Source organism: Mesoplodon bidens (assembly GCF_964165515.1).
Source record: "Mesoplodon bidens genome assembly, chromosome: 7".
Classification (NCBI taxonomy): domain Eukaryota; kingdom Metazoa; phylum Chordata; class Mammalia; order Artiodactyla; family Ziphiidae; genus Mesoplodon; species Mesoplodon bidens.
Genome location: NC_138164.1, coordinates 103,918,651 through 103,939,516, shown reverse-complemented (window position 1 = coordinate 103,939,516; position 20,866 = coordinate 103,918,651). Strand labels below are relative to the sequence as shown.

Genomic DNA, 20,866 nt, shown 5'->3' with positions numbered 1-20,866 from the left:
AAAAGTGCCTGGTACCATACATGGATGTGTATCTGTGTGTATGTGTGTGTGTGTGTGTGTGTGTACACATGAGTATACACACACATATACATACACACACAACACAGAGAGGGTTAAGGCTATAATATAATTATTATAATAGTATATATTATATAATATTATTATTTATTAAGCACTAGGACAGTCAACACAAACCAGGCTTTGTGTATATCCACATGACCAAAAGCCAAAAATGCAATCACTATTACTTTAGTTCCACTCAAATCACTTTAAAAAGCAGGGAACCCCAGGTCCACACTAATCCACAGGCCGCTTTTAGCAGGATCAGGCAAAAAAGGCCCTCCTCTGGATGGCTCTGCTCTGGGGTGTGTGGCTTGGTGAAAGACCCAGAGACTACATTCCAGCCCCACTCACCTCCCTGCACAAGCACCTTGTAGGTAGGACAGCCCCACCGCTGTCAATGACACCCCTGGAGGAGTCCCTTCGCCCCCTCCCTCCTCCCCCAGCCAAAAATTGCCCCCAGGTGTCCTATAGCACCTCCTCCCAGCCCCTCCAAAAGAGAGAGCGGCTCTCAAAACGTACATATACCATCTCTCTAGGAAATGAATCAACCCCTCCAGAATCATCCGAGTCCTTGAGATGTTACCTAGTCCCAGTGCCTCTCCACTTTCATACCTCCGTGTCCATCATCTGCACTTTCACTCATGACGTTTCCTCAACGGACATATCCTCCTCCTCCTCCTCTCCATTTATCCAAATCCTATCCTCCCTTCAAAGAAAGTTCAGATCCTCCCTGTAGAAGAGGCCTTCCTTGGGGATTTAATATTAAAATCAGGCTCCAGCCTTCCCATGTCCACAGCACTTAGTAGGCAACTATAGTGCACAGTGACCATGGGTTGCCTATGCAGCATCCAAGTCTCTCTTCCAAAAGGCATCCCAATCCCCCTTGTAGGGAGGAAGTGCCTGTCACCCATGTGGAAGCTGGAGGGACAGTGGCTCCCTTCCCCAGCACAGCCATCTAGAAAGCAACATGACACCCTCTCCACCCTAGAATCCTGAGGGAGTGTCACCAGCTCCAGCATGGACCAGCCCTCCAGAGTCTCCTGGATGCTAGACTGTTTTCTGTCCTTGGTCCTCCAGCCTCCATGCTTACTCCCTCCATTCTATGGATCTGTGACAGCCTTTCAGAACAGATATATTTTGGGGGTTTGTTTGTTTATTTGTTTTAATTTTTATTGGACTATATTTGACTTACAAGTATGATGGTTGTGTTAGTTTCTGCTGTACAGCAAAGAGACTGTCATATATAGAATAGAGATATTGTTGGATAAGATAACCCGAGTCAGTCTGTGTTCCCTGCACGCAAGCCCCCAACAGCTGCAAGGCTACAGCATTTGTTCCTGAACCCACAGAGCCTGACCGTGTGCTTTCCCACGTATGTTTGCCTTGATTCCCCATCTATACTGCAATTCCCTGAGGGTAGGAACCATTCTTTACCCCCTCATCAGCACCAATCCAAAAAGTCTCTAAAACTGCTCAATTAACAGAGTGGGAGTGCTGACAAATTATAGGTAGAAAGCAGCAATGTGCATGTCAGCAAGTATCAGAGGAAGGTCAGTATGCCTTCCAAGTTCAGGCCAAAAAAGGAAACTCATTTTCTTCTCTCAAGGGGAAAATACTTAACCAATATGGACAAAATGAATATCAAGTTACAAGAGAAAAACATTATGCCAGTTTGATTCGTTGGCCAGTAATGCAGAGCTATGAAAGAAAGAATGAGGTAGCCCCTAGCATCTGCACATGGTAGCTGTTCAAGGAAATGAGCAGCTACATTGTCATGAGCTCAAGGAAAGAAGGGTCTTGGCCACAGAGTTAAGAAGCAACTCACTGGATCTGCTCTGTCCAAAACCTCTTCCAGAAAACTCTCTCCTGCAACAAAACTACTTAAGAAGCAAGAGATAACTCCAAACCAGAATCACAGAAGACAAACTTTGTGCTAGAAAACTCTGGCTGAAGCCACTTTACAAAATTCAGCATACTTGTTTTAAACTCTGTGGCGCGGGGCTGTCCTTCGGTACCATTTGCTGCTCGAGGATAAACAGTGGCCTTGTACTGTGTGTCAGACTTTAACCCAAAAAGCAGGACTTCCGTGGTGTCTTGGGGCAGAGAAGGGTCAGAGGACGGGGCTGCAGGTTCGAGTCCGTATTTGTACCCAGGGGCAGTGGGGCTCCTGGGTGGCTGCAGAAAGCGGTCTGTGTTGCTGGCATCTGTTTCAAACACAAAAGGCAAAGACATGACCTGCGACAGAAGTGCATCCCTGTCTTCTGTCAGCGCTGGTGCCCTCCCCACCGTAAGACGACCCATCAGACAGTATCCACAGCTGGGACTCCACAAATACCTGTTCCTTTCCTCCCCCAGAGATACACATGCTCCTGAAAGGGCCCTGATTTGGGGGTTTGGTGAGGTTTTTTGCCTTTTCTTTTTTTTAAGTGGGGTATAGTTGTTTTACAGTGTTGTGTTAGTTTCTACTGAACTACACAGTGAAACAGCTGTATGTATACATGTATCCCCTCCCTCTTGGACCTCCCTCCCACCCCCCCTCATCCCACCCATCTATGTCACCACAGAGCACAGAGCTGAGTTCTCTGCGCCATGCAGCAGGTTCCTAGTAGCTATCTGTTTTACACATGGTAGTGTATATATGTCAATCCCAACCTCCCAATTCATCCCACCCCCTCTTCCCCTCCACTGTGTCCGCACGTTCGTTCTCTGTGAAAGGGTCCTGATTTGGGGCAGGAATTTCACTTTGTACTTTTAGCCCAGGTAGCACCGCAGATATTTGTGCTTCTCTCTCCAACTCAGCGATTTGCATCTCTCCCCAGCTTCCTTCAAGAAACCATCTTCTCCCACCCAACTCCAAACATGGATTTCCAGGACAACCTCATGATTCACACTTGGCTAAGCAGAGCCCACTCAAGGAATTCTTTCCCTGGACCAGTCCCCTGCTGAGAGAGGGTGAAACAAGCAGAACTGCTGAACCAGGAGAAAGTTGGTAAAAAGAAAGAAGCAGGAAAGAGAGACAAGAGTCACCTCATCTCTTCTTTCAAGGCCTTGCTGCCCCTGGTGGGGAAATATACACGAGCCAAGAAGTTGCTCTTTTAGTCTAAGCTATTTGAAGTCTGATTCTGTCATCTGCCATCAAGAATCCTGACACCTACTTTGTACATCTGTTTCCTTATGTGTAAAATGGGGATCGAGTACTTGTTCTCAATTCACAGGGTTACCCCTGAAAATTCTGTGAAGTCTGCAAATGACTACTCCACTGTCAATGCAGACGACATCTGCTAGATTAGCCTGATAAGCAGCCCTTTTCTCAATGGATGCGGTTAAGTTCCTCCCGTGGGCCTAATTGGGTTAACACATCTGTTATCTATCCAACCGAAAGTTTATGAAGCTAAAGGGCCCAGCTACTTTCCTGGATGCCAGACTCCAAAAAGTTTCAAAACCCACTGTGCTGACCTGTAAAATAAGAACATTTTCCCCTCCTTCCTCACTCACTCGTGGAGGTCAAACTAAAATGTGGAGAAGACCTCTATAAATTCTAAACTCCGCACAAATTATAAGAACAATTTTTCTTAACTGTAAGTTACTGAAAGTCAAAACCACCAAGGCAGATCAGAAGCCCACTTTTGTAACTCACCTAAGCTATTTTCTGTAACCAGAGGGTCACTCTGTGTCTTATTTGAAAGAAACAGGGTGAACTTGTTTTGAATCCCTGAAATATTGACTGCTAAGTTTTGAGACGACTCTTGGCTTTCTTCAAGGAGCATCCGGCAGGTGTCAGTGAGGTTATCATTCTTCCAGGTAAGAGCAACGTGCGTCACACCCACGAAGACAACACGAAGACCAGAAACGGGACGAGGCTCTATTTTAAAAACACACAGTGGGCACTGATGGAATAAGATACTTGTAGTCACCTTTCATTAAGAATGACTGGGGAGGGCTTCCCTGGTGGTGCAGTGGTTGAGAGTCCACCTGCTGATGCAGGGGACACGGGTTTGTGCCCCGGTCCGGGAGGATCCCACATGCCGCGGAGCGGCTGGGCCCGTGAGCCATGGCCGCTGAGCCTGCGTGTCTGGAGCCTGTGCTCCGCAACGGGAGAGGCCACAGCAGTGAGAGGCCCACATACCGCAAAAAAAAAAAAAAAAAAAAAAAAAAAAGAATGACTGGGGACATTGATGTTTCAATGTGACCCACTAAAAATATTTCCTTTATATCAGAGTCTGGTTCCATCATTTCACAGCAGGGATAAAACTTATCATTATGCAGAAAAAAAGGAGAAAAGAATAAACCTTAAAGCCATAATTTTTTAGGATCTGAACTGTTCCCCATGACAGTTAATTCCAACAGTGATCTGATACTCTTCTCAATTGCCCTTTTAAACAGCAGCATTTAAGATTTGTTTTAGATATCAGGAATAAGCATCCAAAAAAAGTGATCATTTGCTACATCTAAAGGTCTCAATTCCAGATAATACAAATAATATTTCACAGTATCAAGACATTTCAACTAAGACCCTCTTCCCTGTATTCCAACCCCAAGGGAAATTTTCAGAAGATTTCCGGTCTATACTATCCCCCCTCCGTTCTTTCTATCACTTTACTTGACTGGTTGTGACATAAACCAAACCATTTTGGCCAAGATGACATCCACTGCCTTCAATCTTGAGATAAGAACATGGAGATTCAGAACAGAAGGGTGACTTGCTCAAGAATGCACACTGATTGTACCATCAGGGAAACTAGAACCCAGGGCTCCAGCTTTAAGCATATATTGATACAAGCACAGGTAGCACTGCAGACAGATCCACAACCCTGCTTGAGGTGGCTGAACTCAAAGACACTGGCCTGGGGCTTCCCTGGTGGTGCAGTGGTTGAGAGTCCGCCTGCCGATGCAGGGGATACGGGTTCGTGCCCCGGTCTGGGAGGATCCCACATGCCGCGGAGCGGCTGGGCCCGTGAGCCATGGCCGCTGAGCCTGCGCGTCCGGAGCCTGTGCTCCGCAACGGGAGGGGCCACAACAGTGGGAGGCCCGCGTACCATAAAAAAAAAAAAAAAAAAAAAAAAGACACTGGCCTGGGTGACTGTAAGGCACCATCCAGCTCTGAGGCGAGCTGATCCATTCTGCAATTCTGTTCTTCACATCAAATGTTTCTGATGCAAAGATTTCTACATTGGGTCACACATTTCTTTTAAAAAGACACGTGCAACACGAATAAAGCAGCCAGCTCAATGATCTGGGTAACTGTTATGAACACCACTGTACCACAGTGCTCTGGAATCAGGCTGCTGGCTTCCCACTACATGATGGCTCAAGAACTCTGGGAGCTCAGAAGAAACTTAACTTCTCGGCATTACCATTTCTTCCACTGTAGCCCTCGGGGTTCCTGTGAGGACACCCTGATGTATTAAGGACACCTAAGCACATGGTATGCGCTCAGTAAACAGTAGCTGATAAACACAGCCTTGACCTTGGGGGCTTTAAGGTGGAGTGAGGATCCTTGGTTCCTGGGTTGCGGGCTCCTGGCCACCTGTCCACCTCGCCTTTCCTCTAGTCACCAACTCTGTATCACCTTGTCCCATCAGCATTTCTAAATTCTGCCTTCTTCTTCCTCCTTCATTCTCTTCTATCTCCTCTCTGCCCTCTCCTTCTTTTCCTCTCTCTCTCACAATACAGCAAATCTTTACTGTGGGTTTCTGTTTTCTCTAAAACTGCTGAGAACCTCCAGGAGGTTTCTGAAGGTACCTGTGACACTGCATCCCTGTAGCTCCTCTCTCTCCAGTTCTTTTTACTTACTGGGTATCTGGGCAAGATTTTATTTAAAGAAATAGTTTCCAGGCTTAAAAAAAAAAAAATGTTGAAAACCACTGGTTTAGCATTGGCCTGCTCCGTGTGCAGAAGGCGCTGTGCCAGGCGGTCACTTCACACCATGGGCTCAGGAGGTCAGCTTTCCACGGCCTTCACCAGCCAATGAGAGCGCACCCAACACAGGGTGTGATCAGAAAACCAACACAGGACCTCTTTTTTAAATTGTCTATTCTTCTCAGCTTAAAAAGAGCGTCTCATCTGTTTTTTATATTTTTGGTTCTTTTCAGCTTAAAAAAAAAAAGCTAAATTTGCAGCTGTAACAGGTGGCTCAGGGTACTGACATCTAAACTAAATAAAAATCTAAGTTAAATAAGAGTCACTGGACTCTTAGTTCATTTGAAGCACATACTCCTCTATAAAGTATATCGAACTTTCATGCCCAACAGAAGCTCCCAGGAATATAAATATAGCATCAACTTCCCTGGGGAGATTAAAAGAAGCCTAGTAATTACCAACACCATCAAGACACATTTCTTTTTCTTTTTAAAAATAATTAATTAATTAATGTATTTATGGCTGTGTTGGGTCTTTGTTGCTGCGCGCAGGCTTTCTTTAGTTGCGGCGAGCAGGGGCTACTCTTCGTTGCGGTGTGCGAGCTTCAGTAGTTGTGGCATGTGGGCTCTAGAGCGCAGGCTCAGCAGTTGTGGCACACGGGCTTAGTTGCTCCGCGGCATGTGGGATCTTCCCAGATCAGGGCTCAAACCCATGTCCCCTGCCTTGGCAGGCAGATTCTTAACCACTGCGCCACCAGGGAAGCCCAAGACACATTTCTAACGGGTCTCCGTTCCCAAGTCTTAGCAGAAAAGTAAGTATTAATCAATAATAATGAAAACAATTTTAAACCAAACAGTTGGAAATAGCTAAAATATCCCAAAACACACAGGACCTTAATACTGAGTGATCCTGTCACCTGAACTCCTGGGCTTGAAACAATACAGAATCTTTTCTCGTCTTCCACAGTTAATGAAAATCAATCTCTTTCCAGCAGGCAACTTGAATGGGCAAGGCTCTAGGATACAGGACAAGAAGGATGGTTCATGATCATTCCTGGGAGCTACTCATCTTACCTAATGTGGTATCTCCTGAAGTCCCATTGCGTCCTGGACTTGAGTATGTGCTGTTACCACCTGTTTGATTTGCAAGACTCATCTGCCCATTTTCCATCTTACTCGTTACTCCAGCTGTGTCGTTTTCCCAGGTTAGGGTCACACTGGTTGGACTGATGGTAACAGCTTCTGTAGGACTGGGTTCTATTTTAATATTGTTTCCCAAAAAAGGAAAGAAAAAAATTATATTTCGAAAAGAAATGTAAGAGTAGGGACTGCTCTGTATGTCTACTTTCCAGAAGTGAATTTTGCACCCGTAGAATTTCATTTCTCTGTATTTGCCTCCTGGACTTCCCTCCAACAAAATACATTTAGATTCCCATATATACATGTATGCATGTGTGTTAGTGAAACAGAAGGCTATAAAACAAAGATAAAAATAACAGAGGGTGGCCTTGTTGGCCATGACTTGAACATGGAGCTAAATCTGTACAGAAGCTGACATAAAAGAGACCTGAGACGCAAAATAAGTCTATCTCCTGATTCTCAGAAAACACTGTTTATGGAGAGGCGTATACAGTGCAGAAGCATGTGATAACTTTTTTTCCAAACCCAGATATTAGGAGGAAGCTCCACAGTTCTCTGGCCTAAAGATGGCCTAGGACAGAATGGCATAAAGAGAAAAGAGCTGGTCTTGGAATGCAGACCTGGATGTAAGGCACTGCCCTGCCCCTTAGCTGTGTGACCTGGAATTAGTCCCTTAAAACATCTCGGTCTCAGGTTCCTCTGCTGACAGCTCTTAAACACAGAGGATTATTATTAAGGCACCCTGAAATTGTAAACAAAGTCATTGGATTTGGACATTCACAAATCAGGGCTCAGAGTCCAATCCTGGTGGCCACTAGCATGTGATTGTACTCGAAGTCATCTCACTGCTCTGAACCTCACTTCATCATCTGTCAAATTGTAGATGTACAGGATCTTAACACAATGGAAGCCATGATGGTTATTAACAGTAACTAAAACTTCAAAATGGATGCATCCTAATTACAGTCTAGATGGAGGAGTAACAACTAGAAACAGAAGTTACCCTTATTGCATAGGCAATAAGGCCTTTCTCGAGGACCCAGGGCCTTCTCCCAGAAGAATAAAGGTGGTACAGGTAACACCACTTCAGCATGCACGTGGCCTTCAAATGACAGCATGGAGAGTGTGCCTGACCTGGAACCTGGGAGGTGCAAACATTAACCCAATCAAAGAAGAAGGGCAGGGGCTTCCCTGGTGGCGCAGTGGTTGAGAGTCCGCCTGCCGATGCAGGGGACACGGGTTCGTGCCCCGGTCCGGGAAGATCCCACATGCCGCGGAGCGGCTGGGCCCGTGAGCCACGGCTGCTGAGCCTGCGCGTCCGGAGCCTGTGCTCTGCAACGGGAGAGGCCACGGCGTTGGGAGGCCCGCGTACCACAAAAAAAAAAAGAAGAAGAAGAAGGGTAGGAGAGAAAATAAGAGAAAAGAAAAGGGACCAGGCACAGAAGGATCTGGTGGCCCACAATTCAATAAACTTCATGCCAGAAAGCCCCTCAGACTTGAACCTCCGCTTTATAAAGTAACCAGTTCACAGTGTCAGAGTAGCATTTTGGCAGGTTATCACTGTGGTGCCATTTGCAATCAGCAGTGATGATGGTGGTGAGGATACTGATAAGACAATAGCCACAGTTACAGCATGAGAGCAGCAGGAACAGCAGCAGTCCTATTCTGGGTGCTGGCTGGGTCCCAGGCACTGCGCCAGGTGCTGTGCACACATTTTCTCATTTACGCTTCACAACAACTTCCTGAAGAAGGCTATGGCACCATTTTAAAGAAAGAGAAATATGTCAAGAACTAAATTTGGTTGATTCATACAGGGATTCTGTTTATACAGGGAAAGATTTTTAAAAAGCATTTGTGTGTGTGTGTGTGTGTGTGTATGTGTGTGTGTGTGTGTGTCATACCACATGGCTTACAGGACCTTAGTTCCCCAACCAGGGATTGAACCTGCACCCTCAGCAGTGAAAGCGTGGAGTCCTAACCACTGGACCACCAGGGAATTCCTTAGAAAAGGAAGTTCTTAACTTTCAATAGTTCAGCAAAGTACATCTTAAAATATCTTTTAAAAATATGTGTGTGTGTATGTATGTATTTTTGGTAATAAAGATGAAGAAATTGAGGTCTAAGAGGACCAATGACTAGCCCCAGGTCATACAAGTGAAACACTGACAGACCCAGGAAGCAAACCTGGGACCCTGATTCTCAGTCTGCACTCTTAACCACTACACCATCGCAGTACTGCTCAAACATGAAGACACTGACATTCTCTAAAGCCCACAATCCATCCCAAAAGAAAAGTCTCACTCACGTATTTGCACTTCTTGGCAGCAGGTACTAGAGCCATTTGAAAAGGTGAAAAGATAGTACAGCCCAGGAACCAGCCCTGAAAATGAAGTCTTCCCATCACTGTCTGCTCGGGGAAACTGCTGACTCTGGCCACTCAAATCTGTTACATTTATCACTGAAAAGTTTCCTAGTGCCTCGATAGATTGAATCTCACTGGTTGTAGATGTGGATTCAACCAGATGGCAGCGGGAGCCTAGAACACAGGAAAAGAAGAACGAAATGCAAGCTGATAAAATGGCACCTCCCACCATACACCAGCCACACAACAGACTTTTTTATTATAATTTTTAAAACGCATCATAGTTCCCTCATCTCCCTTTCCCCACTTTACACTATCACCTCTACACACAGATGTCTTCTTCTCTTGCACCAGTGATTCAGGCCTGAACAAGGAACCTACCAGTTTACTTACCAAACTGATTAACAAGGAAGAAAAAGCAATTGTAGAACTCTTTCTATTGTTTGCACAGGCTTTGCATAATTACTGTTATTAACTGAGCTTTTCTTTATTAGAAGGTTTCAGCAAGGTCTGCCCCCTTTGTATGGCACCGTGAGAACATTCTAATTATTTTATCTCTATGGTTCACAGACTTTGAGATTTTACCAACTAGGAAAAAAAAAATAGTCCTTGAATTTTGAGGACAGACAAAAGCTACCAGTTCTTATTTTTTCAAAAACGTACATTAAAAAATTACCAAATACAGGGCTTCCCTGGTGGCGCAGTGGTTGAGAGTCCGCCTGCCGATGCAGGGGACACGGGTTCGTGCCCCGGTCCGGGAAGATCCCACATGCTGCGGAGCGGCTAGGCCCGTGAGCCATGGACGCCGAGCCTGCGCGTCCGGAGCCTGTGCTCCGCAACGGGAGAGGCCACAACAGTGAGAGGCCCGCATACCGCAAAAAAAAAAAAAAAAAAAAAAATTACCAAATACTATTAATTTTATTTCTTATAGAAATAAATAATTTTATTTCTTAAAGAAACGAATTATGATCCAAAAAATTGGTAAGGACATAATCCCAGAATAAACGGTGATTTCAACTGAATATATTTAGTTTCATAAAAACTTATTATACTGTCCCTATTTTTCTCATTTTACTATAGACCTGGGAGGACTTCAGTGGACCAGCAACTGGGATTCAGCCCTCCACGTGGAAGCAAAATATCCAGGAGGCTACGTCTGGTTTTCCAAAGGTTATGCAAAGCCTGTACACCATTTTAAAAATCATGTGGTAATGTAGCAACACAAGAAAATAATTATGGGATAACAGTACATGAAATAAATATAAAAGATACTGCATTATGAAAACTAAGTGGTTTTTTTTTTGATCACCTACAGATGTAGGCTAGAAAAAAAATCACAGAAAAATTATTTTTTTATTTGTCAGGATTGCACAAATAAAAAATTTTTTCTTTCACTTGCTGTTTTCACCCTCACCCCACTTCTAAAGAAAAATTGGAAACTAAGCAAGTTTTAGCAAATTAGCATTTTCTGTGATTTTCACGTTACTGTTAGTGTTGCTGTGTCCATCGGGGGGCAGTAGCGAACAACATAAGAGTGGAATGGGAAGTGGTACTTACAGTCACCTGTACACACGATCTGTAACAGAAAAAGAAAACGGAAGTCAGGAGATTCACTCAGCCACGGCAAATGCAAATCAGAAATAAAGCAGTTGGGAATTTAATAACTGGGGCGGGGTGTTAAATACACTAGGCAAAGGCCTGTTGGCCAGGGTTAGGGTGTAGGGCCACTGAATAGGGGAATTCAGTGTAACCGCGGGTCAACTACAGACAATGGAGACCAGACAACTGTCGGCAGTGTTTTTTCCCACTGAAACATCCAACAAGAGCAACTCCCCAGGTCAGCACTCCTTCCTGTCACTACATTGTGCACTGAGGCAGAAGGACATCGAAACAAGAGTTGAGATTCTCTGGGTCAGAAAGAAAGGAAAGCAGGACCATCACCCCATCACCCCTTCCCCAGAGCCACTTCAGGTCGAGCAATGGAGGGTATAAAGCCAGATGCATGACCGAAGAAATCCACCGGGTTTGAGATTTTCATTGTGCAAAAATTCATCTTCTATCAGTAGGTGGCAGTCATCTTTTTTTTTTTCCAATCATACGGCAATCAGCTTTGAGAAGAATAAATGTTTGAAACAGAGGGACCTTAAAGATTGGCTAGTTGACAGTATCTCAATGTGCCATCTTTAGATCCCTGGGGATCCTCAAAGATATTTATCATGATCCATATATTATTTCCCCACACTTTAAAAACCTAAAATATTTCAAGATTGTTCATTCTGTTGTTTAGTTCACACACCTTTTTGGATATTCCAAAGTATGGTCCTTGTAAAGAAGAAAATAATCAAAAGGGACTCTAGTGGAAAGAAGTGTCCTCCAACCTCCCATCACACTTAGAATAAAATGCAAACTCTTAACTACAGCCTCTGTGGCCTCTCTGATCTCATAGCCTCTCACACCCTTTACAATGTTCTTGAAGCTGATTCTCCCTTGGAGCCTTTACGTATTGATTCCCTTCTCCAAAAACACTCTGCCCCCAGACCTTCCCAGACTGTGGCCTCAGATGCCACCTCTTCACGGAGTCCATGCCCAACCAACCAATGGAAATTAGCCCCACTCACTCTCCATCACATCACCGGTGAGTTTTCTCCCGGCATTCACCTCAGTTACTGTCAGTCTCCTCCAACTGAAATGTACACTCCACGAGAACAGAAACCACGTCTATGCCCATGCCTAGAATATTACACACAGTAGGCACTCAATAAATGCCACGGAAGGGAAGAATGAGACTCTCATTTTGAAGAGGAGGCAACCCCTAAGGCCCAGAGAAGGGAAAAACTTGTCTAAGGTCCCACAGCAAGGCCAAGGCCTGTCAGGTCCCAGGAGCCTGATTAACCAGGCCAGTATTCCTTCCACTTATCCTGAAAACTTGCATTTATCAAATGGAGAAGATAAGAACAGCAACCTTCCTTTTCATCTCATGAGATAGGTGGACAGATGGGGGGTGGGGGGCAGGGGCCTGGCCCCTGTCCTGTCTCCCAGTGACCCAGGTGCTAGTACTCAAAGGAATCCAGTACTCTCCCTCTCCTCACTCCCTACAAGCCGGGGTGGGGGGGGGGGGGACGGGAAGCCCTGTTGATTCCTTTCCTACTCACCCCTCCTCTCAAACGTTCCATTCCCACCACTGCACTGTACCCTCAAGCCCTCCTCATCTCAGGACTAAACTTTTCCAGCTCATCTTCCTCCCTCCAGGCCCTGCCCCTCAATCTATGCTATGCATCAATCCACGTCATCCAGGATGGACCACAAGAGAGGGAGAAAAAGGAGGAGTCAGTTGCTAGTGAAGTAGCACAGGGCAACAAACTTTTTTTTTGCCCATTAGTTGGAAAACATTAAACTACATAACCTCATGACCCTAGGATGGCATGCCCTGGCCCTTTGCAATGTGATTATCTCTCTGCCTGGGCATCTATGTGTTGTGTCCTCACCTGGAATCCATTCAATCATCCAACCATCCAACCAAAGGTTGCCTAAGACATGAAAGATCTGGGTCCTGTCCTCAAACTGTTTACAGGAAAGTAAGGGAAATAAGACAGGTCTGTAAAAAAGTACTTGAAGGTAGAAAGTACTGACAACTCGTTTAACAAGCGATTCTCGCACACCTGCATGTGTCAAGCGCTGTGCTAAAGCCCTAGAGCTAAAGCAGACGGGCTCCGAGTCACAGGAGGCCATGGCGGAGGGAGAGAGGAGGACAGACGGAGGATGCCCTCGGGCAGGTACCACTCACTGAGGGCATACATGAAGGTGAAGAGTGTCTGTGCATCTCAACCTGTGTCCTTTACAGTCCGAGACTCAGTAAACTTTGAGTGGCTGATAGTCACTACACAGGACAACGTGTCAAAGAGCTCTGAGTTCTACAGATGAAAGTTCGAGAATCATGGTCGTGGCAAAAAGGTACGTTTCCAAAGATTAAAATCATATGCCCAGAGCACTGACTCTACCAGGCACTGTCCCAAGTGCTTTCAGATATTAACTCACTTAATCCTCCAAACATTACTAAAAGGGAGGCACGGGTCCCTACTGGGCTGGTGAGCTACAGCACCTGGATCTGAACCCAGAGAGTCTGTGTCCTAAACCACTAGGCACACTACCTTCCAGGGTAAAGCAACTGGCGAGAAATGTACCAGGACTTAGGGAAGGTTTAAAAATTAATTTCAAGAGATATTATCAGTGTGCTTCTTTGACAAATCCAGGTACAGTTTCTCCTGGCAACCCTCCCAAAGAAGGCCCTATGTGCCAGGCATACACACCAGCTGGTATCTTTTTGAGGCTCATCATGTAATAGGAGCCAGAGGGATACACACTACATCACATGGCTTCATGTCTTTTTGGCCTCACTCCCCCTTCTGTCCCCTCATCTTGACCTCACTAGGCCTGGACTTCCCAAATAAAGCATTAGCAGTTTAATCCTTGCCTTAGGACCCAGGGGACCTAAAGGATGCAGACTAAAATGAAGGACAAGAGCACCTAAGAGAAGTCTGCAAGGGGTCTCTTGGGGAAGAGCTTCCTCACTAATAAAAAGGAATTAGATGGAAGGAAACACCATCCTGCTTCGCTGGACTTCAGCAGATCTACCCATGATACCTGGAGCCGCTGCAGCCACTATGTGACAAGGAGGGAAGAATCCACCCACCTGCTGAGGATGGCTGATGAGGGGAATGAGAGAAGACACCTGGATCCTTGCACTGCCAAGTCAAGCAATTTTAGACTCTTTCTACCTCCAGACTTCTTGCCTGGGGAGATGCAATACCCCTTATTATTTAATTACTCTTGTTTGGGTTGTCTAAGATTTGCAACCAAAAGAACACTATTTGACACAACAGCAACCACAAAGCGAGGTGACTAATTTTCACATTTTTATAGATTTAAAAAAGTGAAAGGTCAGTGATCTGTCATCAAGGGTTACAGAGCTGGTCAGTGAGAGGTAAAGCCAGGAGGCAAGTCCTGGTCTGCCAGGCCCCCAAACTCTCCCACTGACCACAGGGGGGAAAAAAGAGCCTTGCAAACACCCTACAAGTTAACTGGCATGGAGGATGCCTCATAAGTACTTTTTAAAAGAATACAATCAACAGAAAGCTCATCTTCCTGAAGTTAGCTCAGAGCCTAGTTGTGCCTGGGGGTGAAATGGGAGAAAATTTCCGCAGATTCATACACTGAGCATCAGAGTTAACTAACTGCAGAAAAGGGAAGTTGGGGACAACTTTTCAGCAGTGACAGCTAAACATGGTGATGAGAATTATCTCAGCTTCTTCCCCTTCTAAGAGGACCCCAAAAGGCACTGGTAGTTGTTCACCGAGAAGGATTCCACAAAAATCGTCCTGCTTCCAAGTGCCTTCCCTCACCTGGTCCCTCACCCAGACTCCAAATCCAGGTAGGGAAAGAAGCAAGCATTCCGCAGGTTCCAACCCATTTAATCCTCACAACTCTGTGAAACAAGAACAATCATCCCCATTTTACAGATGAGGACGCTGAGGTCAGAGTAGACCTTAGGTCACAGAGCTAAGAAATTTCCCAACTGGCTATTATGAACTCGTCCCAGGCACAGGAGGGAGAAGTACTTCAGGGTGGAGAAAAACCAGCACTTTCCGCTCTCTACCTCCCTCTAGGCAGAAATTAAACCAGATAAAGTATGCAGAGCCAGGCCCAAGAGCTAGGGGCACATCTAGCTCCCAGCCTTCTTTTCTCCCTCTTGGTTTCAACAGGCCCAGCAATCAGAGGTTATGAATGAGCTCACCCTGTCTAAGCCTCAGGGGACACCAGAAGCCACAGCCCCAAACTGCAACAGGGGACAGTGATTGCATAAAAGATGGTGGAGGTCAACTGCAGCACGATTCGCAATGGCTAAAAGGTGGAAACAACCTAACAGCAGATTAACAGAATGTGGTATACACATACAATGGAATACTATTCAGCCATAAGAAGGAATGAAACTCTGATACATGCTACAATGTGGATGAACCGCAAAAACATTATGCTAAATGAAAGAAGGCAGACACAGAAGCACACATAGTGTCATTCCATTTATATGAAATGTCCAGAATAAGGAAATCTATAGAAACAGAAGGCAGACTAGTGGTTGCCAGGGGCTAGGAAGAGGGGAAAGGGAGAGTGATTGTTAACGGGTACTGGATTTTCTTTGGGGTGATAAAAATGTTCTGAAACTACACAGAGCTGGTGGTTACACAACATTGTGAATGTCCTAAATGCTACTGAACTGTACAGTTTAAAATGGTTAATTTTATGTTGTGTGAATTCCACTTCAATTTTTTTTAAAAAAATGATACTACATAGGTGACTGATTATTATCAAGCTCAGCCATTGGGAGGGAGGAGGGAAAGGAAGCTTCCGGAAGGAAGAGGTTGGGGTGGGAGCGTGGGGAGGAGAAGAGGAAGGTAATAAATAGAGAGGTTTTGAAAGGTGGATTTGACAGCCGAAGAAGGGGGAATGAACCCCCCACCCCGAACTGGACATCAGAAAACATCGGGTGGGCAGAACAGCCTTACCAGCAGCACTGTGGGGACCTCCACTTCCGAATGCATTCTGAGGATAAAAAGGAAGGAACTCAAGTTGACTGAGCACGTACTGTGTGCCAGGCGCTGAGCTGGGCTTTCTACAGACCTTGTCTGAGCACAGACTCATGGGATCTTGGGCTCTGGAACTAGACCACCTGGGGGAAATCATTCAGTGCCACCATTTACTTGCTGTGTGACTTTGGGCAGGTAGCTTAACCTCTCTGTCCCTCGGTGTCTACATCTATAAACAAGGATGATAATCATACCTGCTTTGTTACAGTGAATATGAAATTAAATGATCTTTTTAAGCTATGACCATCATCATCACCTTTGAATCTTCACAGCAACTCTGCAAGGTATTTTTATCTCCATTTTACAGATGACAACACCAAAGCTCAGATCCTACTGATAAAACCAACGGGCAATCTGAAACTCATACTTTCCAAGTGTATAAATAGTTGAACAATAACTCAGTTACAGAGGTGGGCACTGAGGCACAGAGACAGTAAGTGGCTTACCCAAGGACATACAGCCAGCGAGGAAGCACCAGAAACAGAATCCAGGTCTTAACCTCAACCATTCTAGCCAAGATTCCCCAAAGCCTTCTCTCCTGGGATGCAGACCCAGATGGAGTACTCATAGCTTACCCATCTTCTCGCTACCACCCTGCAAAGTCACCCACACAGGTGGCTCAAGGCTTCTGCAGGCCCCATAACTGGGCAAAAGGAGCAAACACTGAGAAGAGAGATTAAGCTCACTGTCTTAGGAGGAAGACATGCCAACATACGAAAAAAGAATATAATACTGTCTTCAGTTCTGCCAAGGACTTCCCGTTACCTAGATACCCCAGGCACAGCAGACAATGGTCCACCCATTGGTCGACCAGATGGCCAGGCATTAACTATGCCCAAGATCACCCAACACTGCACAGCAGTCTTCTTCTTTTCTAAGGAGCAGAGACCCTCACTGTCAAGACTTCCAGCCTTGTTTATCACTCCCCTCCCCCAGGGATGAGTTTCTGTTTCACAGAAACTGCTGATGAGCCAAAGTTCTCCCTCCCCCTCTTTGGGAACCACCCCCATTCCTGAGACTGTGGTTCCAGTCACAGGAATCTTCCTCCAGGCCCAGAGAAGAGAAAACTGCTAACACTGCCCTCAATGCCATCCCAACTCGGCCAAAGCTACAAGTCATTACATCAGTGGTCCACTTTGAACACTACTAGATGCGCACCAAAACAGACTTGTACATATTCTCTTCCCAAGTACCTCTGTGACTGCCCCGTTACACGTGTTTCCCAGTCCATAAACTCTGGAATAACCTGACTCCTCCCTCCCTTCGCCCTTCGTGGGTACACTCAGTGGTCATGTCCTAAAGATGCTTCCCTGTACAATGCACTTGGACTTCCCACTGCTGTCGTGTGGCCACCCTAAACCAAGACCTCATAACCCTCAGCCCTAACTAACAGAAAACAGCCTCGTTCTTGGGCTGATACAGACAGACCATTTCCATTTTTATATCTTGAAGCTCTTAATACACACACCAAAAAAAAGTAAGGGGACTTCCCGGGCGCTTCAGTGGTTAGGACTCCCTGCTTCCACTACAGGGGGCCCGGGTTCGATCCCCGGTGAGGGAACTAAGATCCCACAAGCTGCATGGCATGGCCGGAAAAAAAATTTTTTTTTTAATTACTAGCATGTGATCATTCAAAAAAAAAATTTTTTTTTAATTAAGAAGTGCCAGAAGAGGGTTATATCTGCTGCAGTATATTTTTGTTTCAGTCCTGTCAAAGTACTGCTGCAACTCTACCTAAAATTCCTCATTTGAATATAAAAGGCCAAAAGCTAAACTGACACCCTTTGTGAATAGCAGGCCCCATTCCTTCATCCACATACCTGGTTGCCTCTCTTCTAGTCTCTCCCTTCAATGCACAGTGGAAAATTAAAATAGAACTGCTAGATTACTCTTTCTAAAACGTGCTAGTATTCTTCAGGATCCTGGCAGGGGCAGAGGACACACTCTACCAGTGTAACTGAGGAGAGTTTTAAAAGGGTCTGTTTACAAGGGTGTGGGTGGGGCTAAGGGAAACCGGCAAGAGCTGGGCAAGAACCCTAGAGGCAGGAGCAGTGGGACAGGACAAGGGAACAGGCTGAGGGGCTGCCTCCCCCCATCTCCACTGGGGGCTTCCTGCTGCTGGACTGGCCCAGTGGGCAGCTGCAGGTCAAGGGCACCTGCTGGTGTAGACCGCAGAGGGCAGCTTCCTCCCAGTGGGCAGAGCAGGGTGGAGGTAGGGGGCAGGGGTCTGCAGGGGCACATGGAAGAGCCACAGCACAGAGCTCATGTCACATCACTGCAGAGCCTGTGAATCCTGTAGGCACGGCCCAACAGGGTCATCGAGGACATATATACACTACCAAACGTAAGGCAGATAGCTAGTGGGAAGCAGCCGCATAGCACAGGGAGATCAGCTCGGTGCTTTGTGACCGCCTGGAGGGGTGGGATAGGGAGGGTGGGAGGGAGGGAGGGAGACGCAAGAGGGAGGGGATATGGGGACATATGTATATGTATAACTGATTCACTTTGTTATAAAGCAGAAACTAACACACCATTGTGTTATACTCCAATAAAGTATAAAGTATAAAGCAATTATACTCCAATAAAGACGTAAAAAAACAAAAAGAGGGTTAGGTTCCACTTCTCCTGATGCTTGTGAGCTCAGGAACTTGGGTCTCACCAAGCCATCCATTTCATCAAGTATAAAATGGCGGAAGGATATAGGCAATACAGACCCCACGTCTGAGTTCTCTTGGGGCTCTAACAAAACAAGGTTCCTATGTTCCCAGCCTCACAGCCTTCCTCCTGCCTCACTGAACCTCTGAAGTGGCCACCCGTCAGCTCACCTGATGACTTTCTGAGACCACTACCAGCCCCAAGAGCTCTCCAGGCTCTGAGGCCCTTTCAGTCCAAGCCACTCGTGCCTTTTCCTGCGGTCCTGCACTGCGCCAGGCCCTGGGCTGGATGCCAAAGATACCAGGGCACATAAGGTGGTTCTGACTCACCAAGAGCCAGGGGCAAGAGCAGCACCGAAGACAATGACAGCGCAGTGCAGAGACGGAGCCAGGAGCCAGCCAGCTGGAGAAGCAGGGGGTGCCAAGTACCCCGTGAGTTTGGGGGACAGAGAGGGAGGGGCACGGGTGGTTTGAGAGTGATCCTGTGCGGGTACTTAATGCGAATGGATTCTACTTGTAATCATATTGATTGAGCCCTTAACTGTGGGCCAATCACTGCACTACAGGTGTTATATTCATCAACTCCTTTAGGCCTTAACGACAAGGACCCGCGAGGCAGGAACTGTGTTGATCCCTATTTTACAGATGAAGAAACTAATAAGCCTTCGAAAAGTTAAATCCCTGACCCAGAATCCTACAGCTAGGAAGTCTAAGCTTCCGGCCCAGGTCTGCCTGACTGAAGCTCTTGACTTTAACCGCTCCCAGGAGCGCTAAGCTGGCTCGGACGCTGGACAAACTTCAGCTGAGACCACGGAACCCAAAGGAACTTCCGAGGCTGCCCGTCACAAACCCCTGCCTGACATGGGCCCTGGGGACAGGTTCCATCCACCCATTAAAACTGACCGAGTTAAGGAGGCTTCTGCACTATTCTCAAAAGGAACAGAGTTTGAGGGTAAATTCACAGAGCCTGGATTTTAGCAAGTGACAAAGCTTAAGGTTTTCTATTATACACGTTTGGTTTTTAGGGTTGGGTAATAAGTGACTGAATAACAGAATGGGTAACAATAGATTCTTTATCCTTCTAAAACCAAGCCCACACACCGTATGACAATAGTTATTTTTAACCACTGACATAATTAAACAAAACATGAACCGCTTCAAGAGATTTTTAAAATCAAATAGCATTTTATGCGGTACATGCACAAATCTCAGTTCTGAAAGGCCTTCCTTCTTCCTTCCATTTATCTCCTATGTGAAAATTACCCAACAGCTCCCTTTAAAACTGGTCTAAAAAGGTAAATCATTGATCACGAAAGCGGTAGAAAGGCCGGGCACTCCCTCTGAACCCAGAAGCCAGGCAATAAACATCTTTATGGGAAACTTTCCAGAAGACAGGTGTGGCATTGTGGGGCAGCCTGAATGCCTGGCATCCACTTCCACCCTAGAGTCCACAGGCAAGGGATAGGCAGACCAATAGGCAGCACGGCAAGCAGTACCTACAGCATGAGACATTGGGCCAAGCAAGGTGAGAATGGGCTGGCTGACCCTGGCTCATTTGCAGAGTCATATGACTCTCTGAACTTGACACTGTCATCAAAAGGGACTGTGGAAGGGCTTCCCTGGTGCCACAGTGGTTGAAAGTCCGCCTGCTGATGCAGGGGACACGGGTTCGTGCCCTGGTCCGGGAAGATCCCACATGTCGCAGAGCGGCTGGGCCCGTGAGCCATGGCCGCTGAGCCTGCACGTCCGGAGCCTGTGCTCCGCAGCGGGAGAGGCCACAACAGTGAGAGGCCTACGTACTGCAAAAAAAAAAAAAAAAATAGGGACCGTGGAGAAGGGTCAGCCTAATCCCTAATTTTGTGCCCCCAAAAAGCCAGGTGAGGCTTTGACAGAAGGAATGAGCAACAATGACCCTGCAAAGACCAGCTGGCTCATCTCTTGCCTCTTGGGGCAGTTGAAGGCATGATGAACATTTCCCTTTCAAATGCAGAGGAAAAAGTAACCAGAGGGGCTATTTTGGTGAGGCTATGTGAACTTTGAGATGCAGAGCTGAGGATGACCTTGGAAATCCCAGGCCAGAAGTTTCCATGGGTATTTTTAGCAGCAGAACTATTTTTTTCAAAAAGAGTCTTATGAAGACCTATATGC

General features: G+C 46.2%; 1 protein-coding gene across 2 annotated transcripts in view; it reads right to left on the bottom strand.

Moving 5' to 3' along the window:
• PTPRJ (protein tyrosine phosphatase receptor type J) overlaps window positions 1-20,866 on the bottom strand; it is a 175,381-nt gene that overhangs the window by 48,502 nt on the left and 106,013 nt on the right. Inside the window, exons 2-6 of one of the 2 annotated variants that reach the window (XM_081238649.1) lie at window positions 10,981-10,999; window positions 9,367-9,597; window positions 6,996-7,178; window positions 3,701-3,925; window positions 2,040-2,267 (exon numbers count right to left, since the gene is read on the bottom strand). In XM_081238649.1, the coding sequence (XP_081094775.1) occupies window positions 2,040-2,267; window positions 3,701-3,925; window positions 6,996-7,178; window positions 9,367-9,597; window positions 10,981-10,999 (886 nt within the window). The remainder of the gene's footprint in view (window positions 1-2,039; window positions 2,268-3,700; window positions 3,926-6,995; window positions 7,179-9,366; window positions 9,598-10,980; window positions 11,000-20,866) is intronic. The other variant, XM_081238650.1, reaches the window with a different exon arrangement.